A 23,397-nucleotide genomic window follows, 5' to 3' on the forward strand; every position below is an offset into this window, starting at 1 on the left:
ATATTTAAAAATGGTATAAGCTTCACTACAAATCAGTTCAGATGTCCAACTTGCCAAGAGGGAAGGGAACTTGTCATACCATAAATAATTTTTGGAACATTTTGTATTCATAAAATGGGCCTGTTAACAAATTGTTTAACTTAATGGAGTCCTCTTATCTCTCTTAGAATTGTATTTTGGTTAAAGCGCTTTATACTAAGCCTGTTCAACATGTATATATTTGTGTATTGGGGGCTAAAGAAATATATGGAGTGCATAGAGAAATATGCATACACTGTTTATTACTTGGCACGTACACATTAGGGCTTATTCGCTTAGCTCCGAAGTGTGCCAATCCGTGTCTAAATAGACTTTTCTGATCGGATTTGCACGCTTCTATTCTGTAGGCCCTTCTCACATGTCCAATCTGGGCGGAAAATACTTTTTTAGACGCAGTTTCAATCCGATCGGTTTGTCAAAAAAGGCTCAAACTCGCATTTTTTACGACAACTGCAATTTTTGTAGCTCCGTTATGCAAACCGCTTCTAAAAACTCAATTTTATTTTCTCATCATCTCAACGGTGGCAAGATTGGTATGGCGAGTGCTACCCACAGCCTGAAAAGCAGGTTTTGCTGAGCGAGCGCAAAACCCACATCTCAGCAAAAACCTATATGTCAGACTCGGGAATGAGTTAGCACCACCTCTGGTCAATCCATCAAAAGCAAGTAGAATCTGGGCAGTTTGTCTTTTATAGACACGGGTTAAACCATTCTATTTGCAATAGCGAATAGTGCTTTCTCTCACATTTCATTCTGCGACTTCTGAACATGCCAAACCGCATGGTTTGACATTGACAACTTCGGAGCTATGTGACTAGGCCCCATTGAATTATTAGTTCTCTCTTACTTCCCCTTATGTAGCTACACAGAGATTTCTATAGCAAGGAAAGTAAATTACACATCTGTAAATGAAAATTGGATGCAACATTCCATTTGCCACACGTGAGCAATTCATTTAACGAATACAAAATGTTAGTTACCAAGTATAGCAATGTGATGTCTAATTAAACTACAGACTATTTGTTTTTGGTAGAAACAGGTGCTACATTACTTGATTAAGAGTACAGAGGCTTTTTAAATGAGAAGTGACCACTTTACCAGCTTCCTGACCGTTTGTATGTAATAAAAAATGATTGATATATTTTCTGTGCTGCTGTAGACAGCCACTATCTGGGGAGAAGCCAGAGGCAGTATGGACTTGTTCTCAGCAAGATTCCGGGAACAGTGAGTGCAGGAAGAGGTGGTTCTGCTAGGAAGATTTTCCCTGCTAAAGAAAATCCTTTGTGATGTGGCTCTCCTGGTGTAGACTAGTGCTACAGTATTTTGTTTTTTTTTGAGAACACTAAACACTGATGTGCTGGGAATACTTATCGTCTACATGTTGGCAAAGCTAAAATGTATTTCTGCCACTACCGTACATTGCTGATAGTCAGACAGAGAAATGTATAGAAAGCTTCCTGCACAATAATAATCGTCATAATAATCATAGAACTTATAATTCTAATTAGCTCTACCTTTGCTCACGTTTTCAGGAGAAATGGGGAGAGGTGAATTACCTCTCATACTGAATATAAACGTCTGTGTTCTGTAAATACATATCATATATTCATCTTGGTGCTGCTGCACATATCATTTTGAAATTATATAAAAATCGCTAGAATCGCAAAGGGGAATTTTGCCATAAATTAGCCAACCAGCGATGATATTTTCCCAATGAAAACCCCCATTAAACACTATAAAATATATTTGTTTGCTTTTGTAACCCTTCTACTCTTAGCTCTGACTTACGACTGTAGATCATGTTTAATAACTTACTGGTCAGACGGCAGAAAGAATACAGACCCAGAACTATTTTACTTATCCCTGGCTCTGGTACCTCGTGATCCTCAGATGAGGATCACTACACACAGTATATAGGTTAATACACAACCACCAATAGCGCTGCGCGGGTGTCAGGGGTGTAGTTGTTACCCAATGCTGGGTATGTTGGCGTGTGATGGTGCCGGCACACTGTGGGAGCTCGTGTTGTACTTAACCTGTTGCAGGCCTGTTCTTTGTGTAGCCGGGCTCCCCTCTCCCGCAGTTGTTGTCAGATGGGAGGGTTGCAGCAGGGCAGGGAACGCTCCGGTATATCGGAGGTTCCGCGATATAAGGGCGCCGCCATGTTGAGTGTTGGCGCAGGCACAGAAGGTTGTGGAGCTGGTGAGGGGCAGAGGTCGCGCATGCGCGGGCATAGTTTCCAAAGCTCGCGAAGGAGGAATAGTTCCTATAGGGTGGAGCATAGGGAACTACGAGTCCCAGCAGCCACCGCGAGACCAGGTGACGCCAGGGAACCAATCGGGTGGTTGGAATAGTGGGAGGAAGGAAGATAAGGGCGAAGGGGTGCGCACATTGTTCAGAGCTAGCGGGAGGAGGAAGGAGACGGAGCTCCAGGTGTAGGGAGGCACTCAGCCCCTACCTATGCCTTATACACCGACCCAGTTAGGCCCTGAGTACCCGTAGAGTGGAGCAGAGATAGGGATTGGCCTTAGACAGGTTCCGGTTCCCTTATTGTGCCGTTCTGTGATCCAGTAAAGAGATAGTGTTCATCTAGCAGGAGGTCTGGGCTCAGACCCTGCTACGGTTTCTGCAGTTCATCTGGGTGAGATCGCCCCGGATGCCTATTGCTGGAGCCATATTGCATCTGACCCTTTGTGAAGATCCTTTGCAGGCCCGGGTACTGGAGTGCCCAACAGGTAACCATCACCGAGTGCACCAACTATACCATATATTCATACGGGACATAGTGGCTGCGCAGTCACACATATATTTATCTCACTTGAGGGTGGGGAACATATTGTGTTGGGGTACTGGACACGGGGTGGGATCACCCGGTGACGGGGGGAGAAGCGTCCTGTGAGATGCAGTAGATAGTGTCTCCTCTAGGGAGGGACACCTGTTGATATATATAAGCCTATACAGACAAAGTCATTCGGTTGTTTATATGCTGTGTGTGTGTATTGATATACAAGTGTCCTGCGAGGAACCACTCCCCCTCTGGTGGGAGCCGTCGCAGGTGGAGGCGCTGCACCAAGTACGAAGTGTTATCTATTATTACGTGTGCCCCAGGCTCTCCGGGGCGGAGGCTTAGGCCGTGAGCCTACAGGTTATACAGCATATGGTAGCGGTCTGTGTTCACTAGGAAACAGGGCTACATTTGAAAAGGTGCTTTGATACTATTGTGCTTTTATAGCCTTCGAGGGTCCCCTCCAGTGGCACTTGATCTCTCATCCACGTCTGGAACTGCAACTCTCTGCTTCAGTTGCCACGTGCACTCTCTGCAGACCTCGACCGAACCTGATAGCACTCAAGTCCGTGCAGATCTAATTCACCATTGCTGTTCCCCTTTTTAAAGGCTCCTCTTCCTCATAGTCCCTCATCTTCCACAGCCACTATTATTGGCTGCATCTCATGTCTATCACAGTCACATGTCAATAGCACATTGGAGAGGAGGGCAGTGTGAGTATGTGTGAGCTCATCACACAGGGGAGTTACACTTTAAAGGGGCAGTTACCCCATATCATATTCCCTTCCCTCCCCCTACTCATATCCCCTTCCCTCCCTCCCCCTACTTGTATCCCCTTCCCTTCCTCCCCAACTTATATCCCCTTCCATCCCTCCCCCTACTCATATCCCCTTTCCTCCCCCTACTCATATAATCCTCCCCCTACTCATATCTCCTTCCCTCCCTCCCCCTACTTATATCCCCTTCCCTCCCTCCCCTACTTGTATCCCCTTCCCTTCATCCCCCAACTTATATCCCCTTCCACCCCTCCCCCTACTCATATCCCCTTCCCTCCAATACGCTACTCATATCCCTTTCCTCCCCCTACTCATACCCCCTTCCCTCCCCCTACTCATACCCCCTTCAATCCCCCTTCCATCCCTCCCCCTAAGCATATCCCCATCCATTCCCTTACGCATATCCCCTTTTTCCCTCCCCCTACACATTGCCTTCCTCCCTCCCCCTACTCATACCCCCTTCCCTCGCCCTACTCATACCCCCTTCCCTCCCCCTACACATCGCCTTCCTCCCTCCCCCTACTCATATCTCCCTCTTTTTTTTTACATGTATAGGAAGCAGGGAGCATCCGGAGTTGAACCACATTCCTTTCAGCCCTGGGGACAGCTTGGTTCCCGAGATACTTACCGGGGAAAGTGTTGCCGGTACTGTCCCCACCAAAGGAAACAAAATGGCAGTTTAAATCTTTTTAGTCATGTGGGCCAATAGATAGCCATGACATCATCCAGGGATGTTGGGGGATTCAAATCTCCAGGAAGTTCTGGCAGCCCCTACAATAGGACGTATCTCAGGAACAAGGCGTTCTCCAGAGCTGAAATATACCCCTGCTTTATATACACAGAGGGGAACTGCTCCTTTAATTGTCAAATGTTGGAAAATGTACCGTAACACTGACTTGACATGCACTTAATAAAAAAAAGGGTGTGAGAATAACTTAGGGACGGCCAACTCCAATCCTCAAGATCTACCAACACGTCAGGTTTTCAGGATATCCCTGCTTCAGCACAGATGGCTCAATCAGTGGCTCAGTCTTTGGCATGGTTGTTGAATGGGGGGAGGTGTCCGCTCACACCCCTCTCTGTGGCCATCTGAGCCCTCCTCCCCCTCTCTCTCTCCCCTCTCTCTCCCCCCCTCTCTCTCCTCCCCTGTCTCCCCCCTCTCTCTCCCCCCCTCTCCTAATATTTATTTTTGTATGCAAATGTTTTACCAGGAAGTAATACATTGAGAGTTACCTCTTATTATCAAGTATGTTCTGGGCACGGAGTTATGACAATACATGGTTACATTAAATGAACCAAAGTTATACATTATGTTTACAGTCATTTCATGGACAGATAGGCTGAGCTTATAGTGCAGGCTACATTGATGGCGACCCGAACAGTGACCCATCGCCGTCGCAAAAGTTGTAATTGAGTTTTTGCAATGTCGCTGGCTGCAAGGGATGGTGATGTCATGTAGAGGCTATGTGATTGGCTTATTGCAGTCACGTGGTATGGCCATCGCGGTAAATATCAAAATCCATTGATAATCCATTGATTCCACTGATTTTGGACGCTGTGTCGCACCATCGCAGTCGTGCCCTGTGACAGGGTAAATAAAAGCCACCAGCTATATGCCTGGAAAACCTATGTCTAGTCTGTAATGCAGCACTGACTAGGTTAACTTCAGCTGGGAACCTCAGGACAATTAGTTGGATCCCAGCTGCCTAATCAAGGTGTGTTAAAAACCCCAGGCTGTAGACACATGCTGCTGGCTGTTGAGGAGAGAGGAGTAAGCTACTGAAAAGATTACTGCTACAAGGTCTGTTAAACAAAGTAGATGAATTATGAACTGTCTGTCCCCTGCATAGAAAAGGGTAGCTGCATTATTTTTAGACTGTCTGCTAAAGAGAAACTGTTTTGTTTGGTCTGCTGAAGAAAAAGCCTTTTTTCTTTTCTCTTGTTTGCTGAAGAAAAAGCCATTTTCTTTTCTCTTGTTTGCTGATGAAAACCTAGTTTTGTTTTTGTAGTGCTGTATATCTTTTAAGGCTAAATAAATAAGCCTTGTCAAGAAACCCGCGTGTGTAGTTGCATGTACCCTGCAACATATGGTGTCAAGAAGTGAGATTGATTTTGAAAGGCCCCTGCAGTCAAAGGGCCACACACATACACACAAGAATGAAACAAATTGAAGAATTTTTGTAAGAGTTTTTGTGCGAGCAGACCAAGCAGCAGGGACAGTTAATGCAGGAACAGGCCCGGCTACAAGCAGAGAGAGATGAAAGACTATTGCAGCAGCAAACCCAGCTCCTAACCCAATAGCAGGCAGCACAGGAGGAGCGAATGGCCAAGCTGCTGACCCAATTCCAGGGGTCTGCCAGTCCAGAACTTGCAAGCAGACCCCCGATACTCTGAGAAAAATGGCTCCGAACGAGGATCAAGAGGTTTTTTTACTGACATTTGAAAGAGTTGCGGAAGCTCAGGGCTGGGCTACAGATCGCTGGGCAACTGCTTTGGCCCCGCACCTCATAGGAGAAGCTCAGGCCTCATATCAGGGCCTCTCAGCAGATCAGGCAATGGACTACCGACAAGTAAAAGCCGCCATACTAGATCGCTTAGGTCTGACCCCAGAGACCTACCGGCAGCAGTTCCGGAACATGAAGTACACCGCTAAGATGAGACCCCGGGTCCTCGCTCAGCGATTATTGGACTTGTGTACGTGCTGGATACAACCCGAGGAGTGCACTAAGGAGGCAATTCTTGAGCAGGTGGTTTTGGAACAATTTCTACAAATAATACCCCCTTCCGCACGCTTGTGGGTAAAACGCCACGCTGCTGAAACCCTAGCTTTGGCGGTCCGACTCGTGGAGAACTTCCTTGGGGCTGAGCAGCAGGCGAGTGTCCTGGACCGACTCCACCGGCACTTGCGGACGCCCAAAGAGGGAGGTCGGATCAATGGGGAGCCTACGGCCCGTCCATACGCAACCGCCAAGTCCAACGGAAAGAGCAGTCGTTCCAGCAAGACGGAGTCCAAATGCTGGTCCCCGCCGAGACCCTCATCTCCATCCGGATGTCGGCTCGTCGCAAAATGAGAGGAACGTCCGAGGACGTCGCCCACAGGACCCACCAGATGCCTGGTCTCCAGTAACCGGTCCAGCGGAGCGTTATCCATAGCCCTCTCCTGTGAGGGAACCCTCTCCATGTTCCGCCTGCGGAGAACAAGGCCACCGGTATGTGGACTGTCCACAGATGGATTGTTCATTCAGCAGAACCGTCGCCTCGGCCTTTACTGGGGAAAATTACAAGCCCATGCTACTTCCAGCCCTGATTGGGGGAAAAAACGTCCAGGCCCTTGTAGATTCGGGCTCTGGGAAAACTCTGGTCCTCCAGGAACTGTTACCGCCTAACTTGTGTTCTTTTGACTCCTCATGGAGCATAGAATGTATACACGGCGATGTAAAACGCAATCCGATGGCCAAAATCCGGCTACAGGTAAAAGGTCAGGAGGCTTACCTTGAAGTAGGAGTCGCTCCTTGGCTCCCTGCCCCCGTTGTGCTTGGTCGGGACTGGCCTTTCTTTTCGGACCTAATGGCCCCAGTCTTTCACGAGGAGCCGCCTTCTAGGGCTCAGGAGAACCCTGGCAAACTGTTCCCCTTCTCTGCAGACCTTTTTCCCAGTAGACACCGGGTTCAAAATACTCGGAAGCAAAGACGCTCGGACAAACAGGACTGGTTGCAGAAATCTAGGTCTCAAGGTGACCATTCTAGTAGTCAGAGGTCAGAAGTGATGGCTGGGGATGGCCAGAGGGAGGGGGATATGGGCCCTGGAGATTTACCAGACCTGTACCTCCCTGACTTTCGCCAGAAGCAAAGGGAAGACCCAGTCCTTGTAGACAGTATGACAAAGTGGTGAAAATTAATGAGCAGATTGTAGATGCACAGGGGGTGATAGTGTTCCCCCATTTTGAGCTATCAAATGATATCCTATATAGGGTGAATAGGCAGACACAAACAGGGGAGGTCACCAGACAGATATTGGTTCCCAAGGCGTTTGTTAAATCTGTGTTCACTCTAGCCCATACTGTCCCTTGGGGTGGTCACCTGGGCAGGGATAAAACATTGGACAGTATTTCATCACGATTCTATTGGCCAGGGATGCATAGTGATATTGCTAAGCTATGTGCAGCATGTCCGGAGTGCCAGCTAACTAGTCCAAAAGGACAAAAACCAGCCCCTTTGGTTCCTCTACCCTTGGTGTCAGTTCCCTTTGAGAGGATTGGGGTAGACTTGGTAGGACCTCTAGAACCTTCTGCGAAAGGACACAGGTTTATCCTTGTAATAGTTGATTATGCAACAAGATATCCTGAGGCGTTCCCCCTGAGAACAGCAACTGCGGAGCAAGTAGCCAACAAGTTGTTGGAACTGTTCTCACGGGTTGGACTTCCCCAGGTTATGTTGACAGAACAAGGTACAAATTTCATGGCTAAACTGATGCAGGATGTCTTAAAGTTACTAGAGGTCAAGTCTGTTCGGACATCGGTCTACCATCCACAGACTGACGGATTGGTGGAAAGATTTAACCGAACTCTAAAAGGGATGCTGAGGAAATTTGTAGATTCACAGAAGAGAGCCTGGGATGAACTTCTCCCTTTTCTGCTGTTTGCAGTGCGGGAAGTTCCCCAGGCCTCCACGGGATTCTCTCCATTTGAATTGCTCTATGGCCGCCAACCCCGGGGTATCCTAGACCTCCTAAAGGAGTCCTGGGAGGAACAGCGGTCCCCTTCTAGGAATACCCTGCAATATGTACTAGACCTTAGGAAGCGCCTAGATGTGGTCGGCCATTTTGCCAGGGAGAATCTTAGATCTGCCCAGGACAGTCAGGAGAGACATTACAATCAGAATGCTCGCATGAGAGTGTTTCACCCAGGAGACCAGGTGATGTTATTTTTACCCAGTTGCGAGAGTAAACTCCTGGCCAAATGGCAGGGCCCATTCGAAGTACTACGCCGTACGGGTGATGTGGATTACGAGATCGCTCAACCAGGGTCCAGGAAGGGTAAACGAATTTACCATGTGAACTTGTTGAAACCCTGGAAGATGCAGCGGTCTCTATTCATCCACCCGGTGGAGGAGGAAACGGACTTGGGTCGTCAGCCTCCACGGGAGAACATCGTGAGTGACGCTAAAATCCCAATGGGTAAACAGTTGTCCTCTGAACAAAAAGGGGACTTGTTAGCAATATTTACACAATTCCATGATGTTTTTTCTGACTTACCAGGACAAACTAACTTAATTTCCCATGCAATCGAGACGGCACCTGGGGTAAAAGTACGTTCCCGTCCTTATAGGTTGCCTGAAAGTCGTAGGGCTCTGGTAGAGAAGGAGGTACAAGAAATGTTACACTTAGCAGTGATTGAGGAATCATGCAGTGAGTGGTGTAGTCCACTAATTATGGTCCCTAAACACGATGGGAAGGTAAGATTTTGTGTGGACCTCCGAAAGGTCAATGCGGTATCCAAGTTTGACGCATGCTCCACTGAAGTGGTTAAATAGTATGAAGGATTCCAATGCTAGGTTGACTAGGTGGTATATGGCCCTCCAACCCTTCTCATTTGAGATTCAGCACAGGCCGGGAAAAGAGAACGCAAATGCTGATTTCTTTTCTAGAGAAGGGGTGGATGGTCGGGCTTCAGCCGTGTGTAGCCCCAGCCACACACTAACAGGGGAGGAATGTGACAGGGTAAATAAAAGCCACCAGCTATATGCCTGGAAAACCTATGTCTAGTCTGCAGTGCAGCACTGACTAGTTTAACTTCAGCTGGGAACCTCAGGACAATTCGTTGGATCCCAGCTGCCTAATCAAGGTGTTTTAAAAACCCCAGGCTGTAGACACATGCTGCTGGCTGTTGAGGAGAGAGGAGTAATCTACTGAAGAGATTACTGCTACAAGGTCTGTTAAACAAAGTAGATGAATTATGAACTGTCTGTCCCCTGCATAGAAAAGGGTAGCTGAATTATTTTTAGACTGTCTGCTAAAGAGAAACTGTTTTGTTTGGTCTGCTGAAGAAAAAGCCATTTTTCTTTTCTCTTGTTTGCTAATGAAAAGCTAGTTTTGTTTTTGTGTGCTGTATATCTTTTAAGGCTAAATAAATAAGCCTTGTCAAGAAACCCGCGTGTATAGTTGCACGCACCCTGCAACACGCCCACTATAGGTGCACGTGACGGATTACATCTTTGTTTTGGCACTGCGCTCCGTCACCATTGCTGTTGCCAGCACTATAAGCACGGCCTTAGAGTTAACATATGCTACAGTATGTGCATATGTAGCAGTTACAGACAGACAAGTTACAAACAAAATTAAAATATGAGACAAATGAAGTCTTGCATCTCTGGTAGATTGCTCCAGTTGTGAGGTGCACAGTGACAGGAGGCACAGTGACAGGAGGCACAGTGACAGGATTTTTTATTTAACTTTAGGATTGTGTACAGTTTTTATGAGTCTGATCTCAGATGATAAGTGCTGCCTGTGGTAGGGGTGAGGAGCATGTTCAGATAGGCGGGTAGCTTGCCCAGAAAGTCTTTGAAGGCAAGACAGGAAAAAAAACTCTAGACTCCAGTGATGGCCAATGTAGTTCTTGGAGCATTTCACAGTGATGTGTGTTGTAATTATAATGTAGGACAAAGTGTAATATTGAGTTGTAGCGGGTGTCTAGTTTGCTAAAGTGATTTTGAGGTGCTGTACAGAATACTATGTCCCCATAGTCTATTATTGGCATTACCATCTGTTGCGCGATGCGCTTTCTGATAAGAGAGTTAAGGGAGAATTTTTTTTGTAAATTACACGCATAGGTTTTGGATGTCAGATTACTGTATCAATATGCAACCCCAATGTTAAATGGGTCAAACCATATGTAAAAGGAAGACAACTCGGGGCACTGCGGATTTTTAACTTAATTTATTCAGTCAGATATTTGACTGAATAAATTAGATTAAATATCTGCAGTGCCCCGAGTTATCTTCCTTCACTTAGACTCTGGACTATTGACAGGTATTCCCTGAACCAGGATCACCGGTAACTGTATGTATTCATTATATTTTTCGGTGTGCAGCATGGATCCTACATTTTGAGTCAAACCATATGCCCAGATATTTGAAACTAGTGACGGGGCTAGAATAGTAATTTCAGTCTGTTCAGTCCATATAGCAATAGTCCTAGATTTTGCAAATGCTTTTGATATTAGGGATTACGTTATCTTGCTAAACAAGATCCAGTGCTCTGGAATAGGGCGAACATGCTTTAAACTGGTTTCACTCCTACCTATAGAGTAGATCCTCGGGCTCTCACTTTAACCCTCTTGATGTCACCTGTGGGGTCCCGCAAGGCCCTGTTCTGGGCCCCCTACTCTTTTTCAGTCTTCATTAATGTGCTACATACAGCTTGTAAGGGAGCTTCAATGCACATGTATGTGGACGACACAATCTTTTATACACACAGCCCTAGCCTCTCTGACTTTGGACACGTACTTCAATCTGATTTTTCAAGACTTGAAAACTGGATTTCCCAAAACAAATTGTTATTAAATACCGATAAAACTGTAACAATGGTATTTGGGACTAAGACTACATTTCTAAAGCTAACAATGATACAGCTGCAGATCAGAACCAACTTAGTCCCAAATACCATTGTTATAGTTTTATCGGTATTGAATAACAATTTGTTTTGGGAAATCCAGTTTTCAAGTCTTGAAAAATCAGATTGAAGTACGTGTCCAAAGTCAGAGAGGCTAGGGCTGTGTGTATAAAAGATTGTGTTATCCGCATACATGTGCATTGAAGCTCCTTTACAAGCTGTAAGTAGCACATTAATGAAGACTGAAAAAGAGTACGGGCCCCAGAACAGGGCCTTGTGGGACACCACAGGTGACATCCAAAGGGTTGGAGAGCCCGAGAATCTACTCTATAGGTAGGAGTGAAACCAGTTTAAAGCATGTTCCCCCTATTCCCGAGACCTGGATCTTGTTTAGCAAGATTTACGTGATCAACAATATCAGAAACCTTTGCAACATCTAGTAATATTGCTATATGAACTGAACAGACTGAATTGATGGACATCTTTGCTTGGATCCCAAGACAAACTCTGGGGACAGCTTCTTCCTCGTCACTTATTAATCTCATATCTTAGAGTTTAAAAAAAGATAAATAAGTCAATAACATTTTTTTAATCATTTTTATTAGACACTCCACATGTTCATCTTGTTACCTGCAAATGTACATGTACTTAAATTACTTTATGCCTTTTTCAGAGTCATCCATCAATTTTGAAACTCTTAATACAAGCTAAAGGTGTGCGACTGCTCCTGACTCTGGAAAGAAATGAGTAAGTAAATGTTATTATTTTTAAATGACAGAAGTTGCAGACATTGACAAACATTATGGAATAATTTAATTTATGGTTTCCGAATTTGAACCTGTTTTCTGTTGCATAATACACATTCGCAATCCTTTGTTAACTGTAAATAGGCCGCTATCTACAGATTTCATACAGCTATACATTATTAGGGGCCTTTATCACAACTAGATAAATAGTTTGAGTGTCCATTTTTTCGGGGTTTATTCTATATAAGCCAAGGCGACCAAACAGGCTTTTTTCAGATGAAATTCACCATTGACTTTGGCTGATATAGAATAGGTCCCTTAATGTTTACTCCGGGACAAATCAGAGATCTATCTGTGTAAATCTGCAGCTGTCTGTATTGTGGTTTATCAAAACAGCTGCAATTTATGAGGCACATAAAACAAACATGATTCATAATGATTTCTAAGTAATTAAAAATGGAGTGTTTTTTTTTGTTTAGCACAAACAAATGGATGCGTTCTAAATTTCCACTATAGGAAAACCTTGGTATTGTTTAAAAAAAATCAAATCGCAATAATGAGTCTTTATCATGTTTTATCAGTTCAATACCAATAGATGAGCAATGATAATTAATCCATTTTACATTTTGCTCAACTCAAAATGAAGTGTCGCATTGTGATGATAAGTCATTACTCTCCTGTCACCTCTAAAACATTCAGAAAATTAAAAGGAAAATGGTTTTATGGCTGTCACACAGCCCGTAATGACTTAGAACATACATATCACGAGCTTAATGCTTCGCCCACCAACGCGCATTGGGAAGATTGTGAATCACGTTTAATGATATTGTTTATTGCCCAGTAAATTTATGAATCACATAGTTGCAGATATTAGTATTATTGTATTTTGTATTCTGCACTGTGCGCAGACAATAAATATCTAACAGGGATAAGATTGCTGGTTATTGGACTCTCCCTCCTCTTGATACATATAATTGGAATTTAAAATATTTCATTCTCAGTGCTTGTGTTTCTCTATTCCTTTTATTTATAACTTCTTGCTAAACTCTCTGCACTTGTGAGCTAGAACGAAGGAGAACCACGGTACAGGGTTTATTTTCTTAATGTTCGTCTACAGTATGTTCATGAACCAGGCAAAATTGGGCGTTTATTTTTTCGGGGGAAATGGTCAAGTTTCGGGGGAAAAAAAATCTTTCTAAAGGTCCTATGGCACAAAGACCCTTGTGAAAGTTTAAACAGGCCAGAAGTTATGAGAATCCATTGTTTGCAGATCCAATTTACATTTGTTCAAAATACAGGTGCAAAATTGGAAAAAAGTTGCTTATTTAAGAGAAATATTACTTATTTAAGCAAAAGTTTAGTTATTTAGGAGGCATTTTACATATTTAAAATGTTGCAAAGTTTAGCAATAAATGAAGCATTAAAGCAAAATTCACAAAACTTTTGGTGAATCAATTCTGAAGACAGAACTAGTGTTGTACCGGGTCCTACATTTTCCGAAAACCGGGTAACGGGTATCCGGGCAAAATGAATCATTTTACCTGGCTGGGTACCCGGTTACCTGGACGGCACTTAATGGCAGGGTGAGGAAGACCGCTGCGGAGGGTGAGGAGGACTGCGGCGACATCGTGGGAGCAGCAGCAGACATCCTGGTGGTGGAGGTTGGAGCAGCAGGAATACAGTACACAGCTGCTGCCGGTGGGAGTCGAGGAACCATGTGAGCTCATGGTTCCCCGGCACTCACTGGCATCAGCTGTGTGTTGTATTCCTGTGGCTCCCGCCGACTGAACACTGCCTGCTGGCACCGCCAACAGGGCCATCTGCTGATGCTCCCAGATGTCGCTGCAGTCTTCCTCACCGGTCTTCCTCACCTTGCGTCACCGGCTGCAGGTAAGTGTTGAAGTATTTTCAGCTACTCAGAAATTATCTAGCGCCTGTTCCGACCTGGTGCCGGTCCCAGCCCCCTGCTGCCGGGTCCGGGTATTTTGTGAGTAGCTGAAAAAGCGCCGGGTACTGGGTAATTTCCCGTATCTGGTACATCACTAGACAGAACATCTCTATTTCTGAACAATCAAAAGCAAACATTGTTGCCATACTGTATTGTATGTACCTTAGTACAGTGGTGCTCAACTCCTGTCCTCAAGACCCCCGCCCCCAGATAATGTATTACGGATATCCCAGCTTCAGCACAGGTGGCTCAATCAGTCCTAGATTCCGCACAGGTGGCTCAATCAGTGGCTCAGTCTTTGAACCTGACCTGTTGAGGGGTCTTGAGGACTGGAGTTGAGAACCGTTGCCTTAGTAAATTGTTTATCTTTACATGGACATGCCAGATGTAATAATGGTGTATCCGACATGTATTAGTTGGCTATAACATTCACGTATTGTCGCCATAGAGAGCCAAGGAGTCCGTTTTGCTCAAATATAGTTGATTAAATTTCAAGTCTGTACAGTATTTCCTTTCTTACTATATGAATACTGAGATCAAAACTGCAACAAAAATGTTTTCGACAGATGCCATGATGACATTCTTTAGAGGATACAGTCCAAACCAATCCCCATAATTTGTGCACTGGATTATTCTAAAATATGGAACTTTAATTTCATGTTTAGCATAAACATCTGCAGCATTAACCTTAAATCCCACTCACTACGAAACTTTCCAAAGCACAAATCATTGCTCCAGAGTGATTCAAATGCATTATCTCCCAGGCTCACGTCTAGTCGGATGTATTATGCCATCTGTGATGTATGGAAACATTTCCCAGTAATTATTTGTTAAGAATACCACAACATGTGCATGTTTTTGGCTGTTTGGCAACTTTCTCTCTTTTCCTATTATGTGCTGCTCGGATTGCTGCAGTTAAATGTTTTGCATATAAAAAATGTATGCTTTTGGCCAGTCAGATGCAGGACAGCAGTTTATACAGGCATACCCCGGTTTAAGGACACTCACTTTAAGTACACTCGCGAGTAAGTACATATCACCCAATAGGCAAACGCCAGCTCACGCATGCGCCTGTCAGCACGTCCTGAACAGCAATACCGGCTCCCTACCTGTACCGAAGCTGTGCGCAAGCGGGGAGACTATAGAGCCTGTTACAAATGCGTTATTTACATCAGTTATGCACGTATTTGATGATTGCAGTACAGTACATGCATCAATAAGTGGGGAAAAGGTAGTGCTTCACTTTAAGTACATTTTCGCTTTACATACATGCTCCGGTCCTATTGCGTATTTTAATGCGGGGTATGCCTGTAATAAACTCGATACATTTTTCTGGATTGTAGCACATTAGGAATTTGTAGGATTTTAGATGCTGTTGCCCCAGTGTGATATTACTATGCGATAACATCATATTTGTAAATTACACATACATTCTCAATGTCTACATGAAACGGCAAGATTTAAAAATAAGGAAGAGCTGCTCAGTGAGACTGACACGGAGTTTGAAGAAGGGGAACCTGGTTCAATTCCCAGTGTTACCTCCTTTTGCAAAAGAAAGTTGCTGCCATAATTTGTAATTGATGCACACAGCCTGTTAAATGCAGAATATTGTAACAGTAGCAAATCAAATCCCGGTCTCTGCTGCTTGTGAACTTGGGGAAGTCACTTTATCTCCCTGTGCCTCAGGCACCAAAAACATAGATTGTAAGCTCACCTGGGCAGGGACTGTGTCTAAAAATCTTTATGTAAATGCTTCTTACTGCGCACGAAATAGTAACGGTGAAGCGCTTTGAGTCCCATCGGGAGAAAAGTTATTATATGAAATCGTTATTATTATAATTAAACGTAATGGCAATGTTTTAGTTTGTGGACCGTATAGTGAATCCAGGCCATAGAACCTCATTGAATATGCTGTGAAGCTGCTTCCCTATACCAGGGAAGGCTCTGGGCTCATTTAAAATGAATAGGGATCAGAGGCTGCCCTGACATGGAGAAGCGGCTTCGCAGCATATGGGGCTTAAATGAAGTAACACCGTAAATGTATACAAATTACCTTGATTGTGCTTTTGATGTTATTCTGACATTTAATCATTTTCTCCAAGACGTTTCATTGCCATATAAAAGTTCGCTAGACCCCAGGGTACAAACCTTAGTGATAGGAATTGTTTTTCTCTTGCTACCACTTAAGCATTCATTATGAATCATGTTAAATGAGGAGCCATACAAAAGCAAATGCAGTATTCATTCCATTTCCTTTTGAAGATGATTTCCGCAGCTGAGATTCTGCATTTCAAAAATTAAGTACACCTTTTGAAAGACTATGTTTGACACTGTACTTCACATTTTAAATGCTAATACTGTCAGGATTTCCACCACATGCACAAATGATGTCTGGTTAATCAGTGTAACACTAGTATAGCTTTGCCATATTTAAGTTTTTATAATGTGGGACGCATTTTTGAGACACCGAAATCCGGTATGACTGACATTCAAAATTGCGGTAACGGTTCTCAGAGGCACGAATGCTCCACCTCTGAATCACGCACAACACCACTCTGACCAGCAACAACCTCTCTCTTCTTGCGAGCTTCGTCACTCCCCTGTCTTGCCGTAGTATAAGTAAGAGGGGTGCACAATCCCCTCTCTCCCCTACACACACTCCCCCCTCCATCCATTTCTTCCCTCCCTCCACCTCTCAGCTCCCCCCTCCTCATCCATCTTTGAGCCCCCCTCCTCATGCATCTCTGAGCCTTCCTCCTCATCCATCTCTGAGCCCCCCTCCTCATCCAACTCAGTTCCTATCCTCATCCATCTCTCAGCCCCCCTTCATCTCTCAGCCCCCTCCATCTCTCAGCCCCCCTCCATCTCATCTGTCTCTCAGCCCTCCTCGTCATCCGTCTCTCATCCCCCCTATCATACATCCCTCATCCCTACTCTTCATCTGTCTCTCAGCACCCCTCCTCGTCCTCCTCTCCTCGCCATCTCTCAGCCCCCTCCTCATCACCTCTCAACCCCCCTCCATCTTTCAGCCCCCTCCTCATCATCTCTCAGCCCCCCTCCTCATCCATCTCTCAACCCCCCTCCTCATCCATCTCTCAACCCCCCTCCTCATCCATCTCTCAGCCCCCCTCTTCATGAATCTTTCAGCCCCCCTCATCGTCCATTTCTTGGTCTCCTTCTCAACTTACCTGTGGACTAGGAGTGTAGCTCATCCTGGCAGAAGACAACCAGAAGCTGTAATTGACTTCCGGGTCAGACCGCCCTGCCCCCCTCTTCTGTCGATGCCGCCATTGTTCTCCTCCGACCTCCAAAGCTCTCTGCTGCAGGCGCCAGTCCCCACCGCCCGCTGTCTTCTGCCGCCTCCCATTGTCTTCTGTCGCTGTCTGCCTCCTCCAAAATTACAGGACATTTCAGTATCCCCACATCAGTTTCCGGGACAATGGGACAGGGAGCTAAAAAAAAACAAGGGACAATCCTGTATATACGGAACGCCTGGCAACCTTACACAGTATCACTTACTTAAAATATGGTTAGATGGACAGGTCAAGTAGAAAAATAGATGCAAGAGATATTAGGTTGAGATATAGAATTGTGTGGCAGCTTTGAACAGATCATTTTAACACCGGCAGTCTGTAGAATTCTAATGTGTTTCTCTTACTTTAATGACATCACTTATTTATTGAACAGTCCTGAATAACTGAATCTTATGTGACAAAGAAGGAATAGTTAATGGACATTCTTATTCTGGACTGTACTGTACATGCATAAAAGACTCATATTCTCCAGAGAACAAGAGACTGATGGGCCAGTGAAAGCTGCAAATTGAATGAAGGTGCATTATGGTTCGTTAGAAAAGATGACTTGGCAAAGAGATGAAAAATCTTAGATGAAAACCAGTTGTAAAAGCAGAACCTAATGTTTAATAAATGAATTACAATGACTCATAAATTCAACTTGTACATCTATTTATGTGCAGCAAATGCCACTTGATGTTACAGGCTATTTTCCAGGCTTTGGGCTGGGTTTGTGCATAGAAGTGGAAGATAACATGAAACGTCTTTTAAAATAACTGTTGGGCCACTGCAAAATGTGATGTTGAAGTGCAATGCACGTATTTATTAAAATACCCTACTATGCAACTTCCACACAGATCTGAATTTAGGTTTTACATGATTTGGAACTAGAATTGTTCTAGAGAGAACACATTTATTTAATCATTTTCCCTGAATGTGGAATTGGACACTGAGCATCATGATTACATGACCGCCAGCACTCAACTGTGTGCTGACAATATACTCCTTTTTTCTTGCTATTCTTGGTCTAGATGAGCTCTTGCTTAATCAAGCCTAAAATGTTACTGATGGATTTGAGGAAACGGCTTACTGCAAAAAAACAATGATCTCCCAGGGCTTTACGAGAGCTAAGCAATCTCATAAGAAACAACTATTGTTTGGGACACAACCGAACACTAAGGAATGAATAATATTTTTCCCTAATTATGGATCTTATTGGGGTGATTCTTCTTATTTTATTTGTAACACGCCAACATATTGTGCTGTGCGGTACAATGGGGGTACAGAGTTATGAAAGCCATAGCAAATAGGGACAAACAAGCACACAGATACAGAAGGCAATGAGGGCCCTGCTCGTGAGAGCTTACAGTCTAGAGGAAATAAAGGGCAATGTTGAAACAAAAGGTAAAGTGGCTGCTCTTTGTGGGACAGAGTATACATCAGGGTGGAGTATGGTCCAGCCGCACAGCTGATCCCATTTAGGTTTGAGGGTGTGTGTTTGGGGTTTTAGTGTGTAGTTTGGACGTGGGGTTCTTGGAAACAACATACATTTTAAGGTGGAGCATTTCCCAGAGAGGCTGAACAAAATGGCAGCCGCATTGTCTCGCGTTAGTTGGATATCTTGCAGTCAGAGCCAGATCCGCTGGCAAAAGGTCTAACCTGCCCAAATCAGGTAAAGTTGATGACAGCAAAGGCAAGCAGGGACTCGGACTTGCTGTTCATAAACGTGATAATCAATGTAGCCAGGACTGGTTCTTGACTACCAGTCTGCCCTCACTGGCTGTAAGCCCTGGTAAGAGCAGGCCTGCCAGTACTTATCATGGGTTTTCCCCACTCCCACCCGTGCCCTTGAGTGACAGGGGAGGAGGTGGAACCAGACCTGAGTTCACCCAATCCTGGGTCAGACCTGTTGCCCTCCTCCTGGCTGTACTTAAGGAGATTGCCACCCAAATTTAGGGAGTGCCTCTCCCCACTTGAGAGGCAGGTCACACACAGGTTGCCTGAATACTGGTTTTCCCTGTTCCTCTTCCCCCTGAAGGAGAGGGAGTGTGCACCTTACCCCTGATCCTGATAGAGGATCAGGAAAGAGCAAGGACTGCTGACCCGTAGTGCAGATCCGGGAACCGTTCCAATTATTATACCTCTTGCCTGGTGTGTGATCTTTCTGGGAAAGGAGAGGGGCTTGTGTTCTGCCATAGGAGATCACCTCCATAAACCTGGAGCCTACGGCAGATGGAGGCGCTGTACCACTTGAGATCTATGTCGGGTATCTATCTCAGAAGCTTGTCCTGTGTCCCCACAAACATCGGCGGATGACTCATCCCCCCTGCTTACCAACAGGTAGCATGCACCACACACGCTTAATGGCAGAATCTCCCATCAGGTGGGGGAAATAACGTTACATCAATAGCACAATAGCCAGAGCACAGTTTGGCAGGTAGACCACTCTTTCATTCACTGGGTCCGGGAGCAGGCACAGGACAGACTTTTCAGGTTGGCAAGTAGGAATATCACAAGTGGGAATGATCATGTAATGACTGGGTAACAGGGAAATACGCTGGGTGGAATTCTTACCAATCATGGCAAAAGAACTAGCAAATTATAGGAGTAAGACAGACGTAATTGTAATCCATATAGATGCTGGCCAGGGGCGGGTGGGCATGGTAACCCAGGGCCTCCCCACCCTTGGCCAGGTGTGTTCAATTAAAACTGTGTAATGCCTTTTCCCCACCCCAACCACAGATAGGGTCCTCTAGGGGAACTAACTCTCCCGTTACATGTCTGAGTGTGGTGCGTACCTGCTGGCAACAGGAGGGCCTGAGTCTCCCGTGATGACATTGGGGACAACAGGACAGGTTTCTGGGGTTGTGCTTTAGTTCTTCTCAATGGTGCAGCGCCTTCATCTCCTGCAGGCCCCAGGGATATGGGGTGGAATCCCTACAGCAGAACTTCCCTCCCAGGGATGAGAGATTCCAGTCTCACACAGCTGTGTCTTTAAATATGGACACTTTATTCAAGTCCCAGCAGCACATGATACAGCATACAATTGCAGACAGTTGCGCTCAGCCAGCTGTTCTCCTTTAGGATGTCCCCTGATGCCACTCTGGGCCTAGGGACACCCAGAGGGGGTCTAGCTCTTCCCCTACCTCCTATGCAGGATAGGAGGTATCTGGTCCACCTACTAAACTAAAACTATATCAGCTCTACTCATCCTCCTGTCTCTACACTTCAACTAACTACTCCCCTGTACTCTGACTAAATAGGAAGTGCAATGCCCTAAGTAGTTTCAGCAGGCACCGCCCCTGTGTCTCTTGATTGGACACAGTCAAGTGACCTGCCTTCACTTCTTAGTTCAATAGCTTGAGGTGGGGAAAACCCATGATAACGCCTGGCAACCTGCCCTTACACAGGAATTACTGCCAGGAGGAGGGTAGAAACATAGCACAAAACCACACAGGGCTACAAATGTTTGACTCCATTTTTTCAGGTGGGGTAAAATAGAAGGGTAGACATGCTAAGAAGAGGTAGAATGGGAAAGTCGCCCCATAAGGGCTAAGTCCCTCACAAAGATGACATTCGTCGGCTTCCATCCTTCACACAAGTCAATTCAACATTGGCACCCACACGTCAGCAAAGGAGGGGAACAGTCTGACTTCAGGTTGGGTAGGGGCGGGTGGGTCTGGTAGCCTATGGCCTCCCCCTCCCACTACTAGCTTTGTAAAACAGGCGGGCTTAGGGTGTAAATACCCTGGGCCCCATTAATAAAAGTATTAATTAATAATTACTAGCAGCATGATTCTTAATATATTGTGAAGATTATTATGGCAAGACGAGGACCTTGATTAAAACCCAGGTTGGCAGCTAGAAGATCTCCTAATAACCAAGGGAATCTCCTAATAACACGAGGAATACATGGTTAGGCCTGTGGGATGTTACCTTTGTGGTAATTGTAACTTGCATGATTGAGTAGAGTGGACCAATAATATATATAATATATATAATAAGCATTGTTGTATAATATACAGCAGGGTTAGACAGGTGGTTGGCATTGGCCATCATGGCAATGTTGTGGGAGCTCAAACAAGCCAGCCCTCCTTGCCAGCCACATACACAACATCCATGTTGAAACAGTGCTTGGCTTGATCTATGTATGTATGTAAAACGGTTTCATTGTTTTTATGTGAATAGGGCTACCAGATTTCAGGTTGGCGTCTGCCCAGTATATATTTTTCTTTTGCTGCAAATCTTTTTGGCACTTTGTCAATTTTTAGAATTGTTGCATCAAAGCGCAAGTGTTCAAGGTCACAAGGTGTACATATATCATATCATATCAAGGTGTACATATATCATTTTCTGTTCAGATGGAAACAGCCTCCTTCATGCATTCTGTGTCCTCTCGAACATAACATACTTGATTTGAATGGTATTTCTAAGTTGTCTCCTCTTTATAATTATCAGTCTTGTACTGCCCCACTTGGAAACATCATCCTTCGTGTACTCCATCTACTCTCCAACATAACATTCTTTATTTGAATGGTCTTTCTAGATGGTAAAGTCTTTTTTCTAAATAGTACCCTCCCTCTGTCTAACTTGAAATTAGAGTTCTTCTCATGCACCGTCTCCAACATAAGATACATGTACATTACCTGAGAATGGACATTAGGAGTTCTGCTTCTGGGTCTCCAATTACTTTATTAAGTGTGCCAAATATCTGATATGTATTTTCTTTTCCTTGTATACATGTAATGGGAGTGCCTGCATTGTGCGTGTGTTGAGGAAGGCCTGTGTACTGTCCATGCAATGGGAGTGCCTGGGTTGAGAAAGGACCTGAGAGAGTCATCTATCATTGTCCAATGCATAACGTAATCATAAATATGCATTAATATCTGTAGAAAACTTGAGGCACTCTCTTAGGGACTTGTGTCCAAACAGTCAAATAATTTTTGTAAGAAGGACAAAAAAAACACATAAATTACAGAATAATTCATATGCTCACAAAGTTCATGAAGAGCACTTAGCAGAAAATGCTAAAAAAAAAAGGTAATATGGCTTGTTGCCCCGGTACTTGTTTTATACAATGCAGAACTGCGACCTATAAAAACATTTATATGAATTCTCTCTTCCTCTTTGCTTAACTCTTCACTACCAGAGGAGCTAGCAAGGCATTGTGAAGCAATTAATTGATGGCCCTCTGGCAGCAAAGGAAGGGAGCAGGTTCAGTGCTGTGTTCATGGTACAGAACTTGCATTGATAAGCTTAGAATGTACTAAATATACAGATGCAGCAGGCGTAATTTCACCTGATGGTGTATTCCAGGAGGTGCAATAACACATTAGTCCAGGGCCGGTTAAACCACTAGGCCAACTAGGCGGCTGCCGCCTATTATTCTTAGTACGGTGTTTGCTAACCCAGTGGGGGATTTCCCCGAGCAGGAAGAGAGCAGGGTTGTTGCTATGGGGCTGGGCAGTTTCCTCCATCCTGATTGGCTGCTGTGGGTAATACAGCCAATAAGGAGGAGGTCTCAGGAGTCTGGGGGTGAGAACAGGCAGAAGAGACAGCAGCATGGACTGGTGAAGGGGGAAGTGTGTGTTGACTAGGAGGAGAAAGAATGACAAGAGGGGAGGGGGAGAGAGAGAATGACTGGGTGGGGGGAGAGATTAACAGGGGGAAGAAGGGGAGAGATTGACAGGGGGTGAGGGGGAGAGATTGACAGAGGGAAGTGGGGAGAGAGTATGTCACGGGGAGGGGCGACAGAGCAGGGGCACGGGGAGAGAGAATGATTGGGAAGAGGCGGATGGTTGGCCTAGGGCGCTGAATACCCTAACACCGGTCCTGCATTAGTACCACCACTTTTTACCACACAGCTAATGTAGACACAATGGTGTTGATCCCGCTAGCATGCTGTGTCCCGCTTCAATAGACCAGCAGGAGCATTAACCCTCGCTCCGTCTGTGCACTGCCATTCCGAGTGGAATTGCGAGTGGAATAATATATGTTCTTACCTCTCTACAATTTCTTATAAGTAGTTTTTTGTTTTTGTTTCCTATACTCAATAAAACTTAGGTTGCAAAAGAAAACAAAACCTTTTCAAATCAACGTATCAAACCCGGTACCCCAGCTTGCTGCCCAGATGCCCATCCAGATTTTGTCTGTTAACCTTTTCAGTGCCACCACAGCTCCGCCATTTGCAATCAAGTGATTT

The 23,397-nt window shown here is 45.0% G+C and overlaps 1 protein-coding gene across 1 annotated transcript in view; it reads left to right on the top strand.

The window, feature by feature from the left end:
• Positions 1–23,397, top strand: part of ADAM12 (ADAM metallopeptidase domain 12) — a 350,504-nt gene that overhangs the window by 66,082 nt on the left and 261,025 nt on the right. Inside the window, exon 3 of the mRNA XM_075612257.1 lies at positions 11,882–11,955. Coding sequence (XP_075468372.1) covers positions 11,882–11,955 — 74 coding nt within the window. The remainder of the gene's footprint in view (positions 1–11,881; positions 11,956–23,397) is intronic.

The sequence above is a fragment of the Ascaphus truei genome, chromosome 8 (genome assembly GCF_040206685.1).
Source record: "Ascaphus truei isolate aAscTru1 chromosome 8, aAscTru1.hap1, whole genome shotgun sequence".
Lineage (NCBI taxonomy): Eukaryota > Metazoa > Chordata > Amphibia > Anura > Ascaphidae > Ascaphus > Ascaphus truei.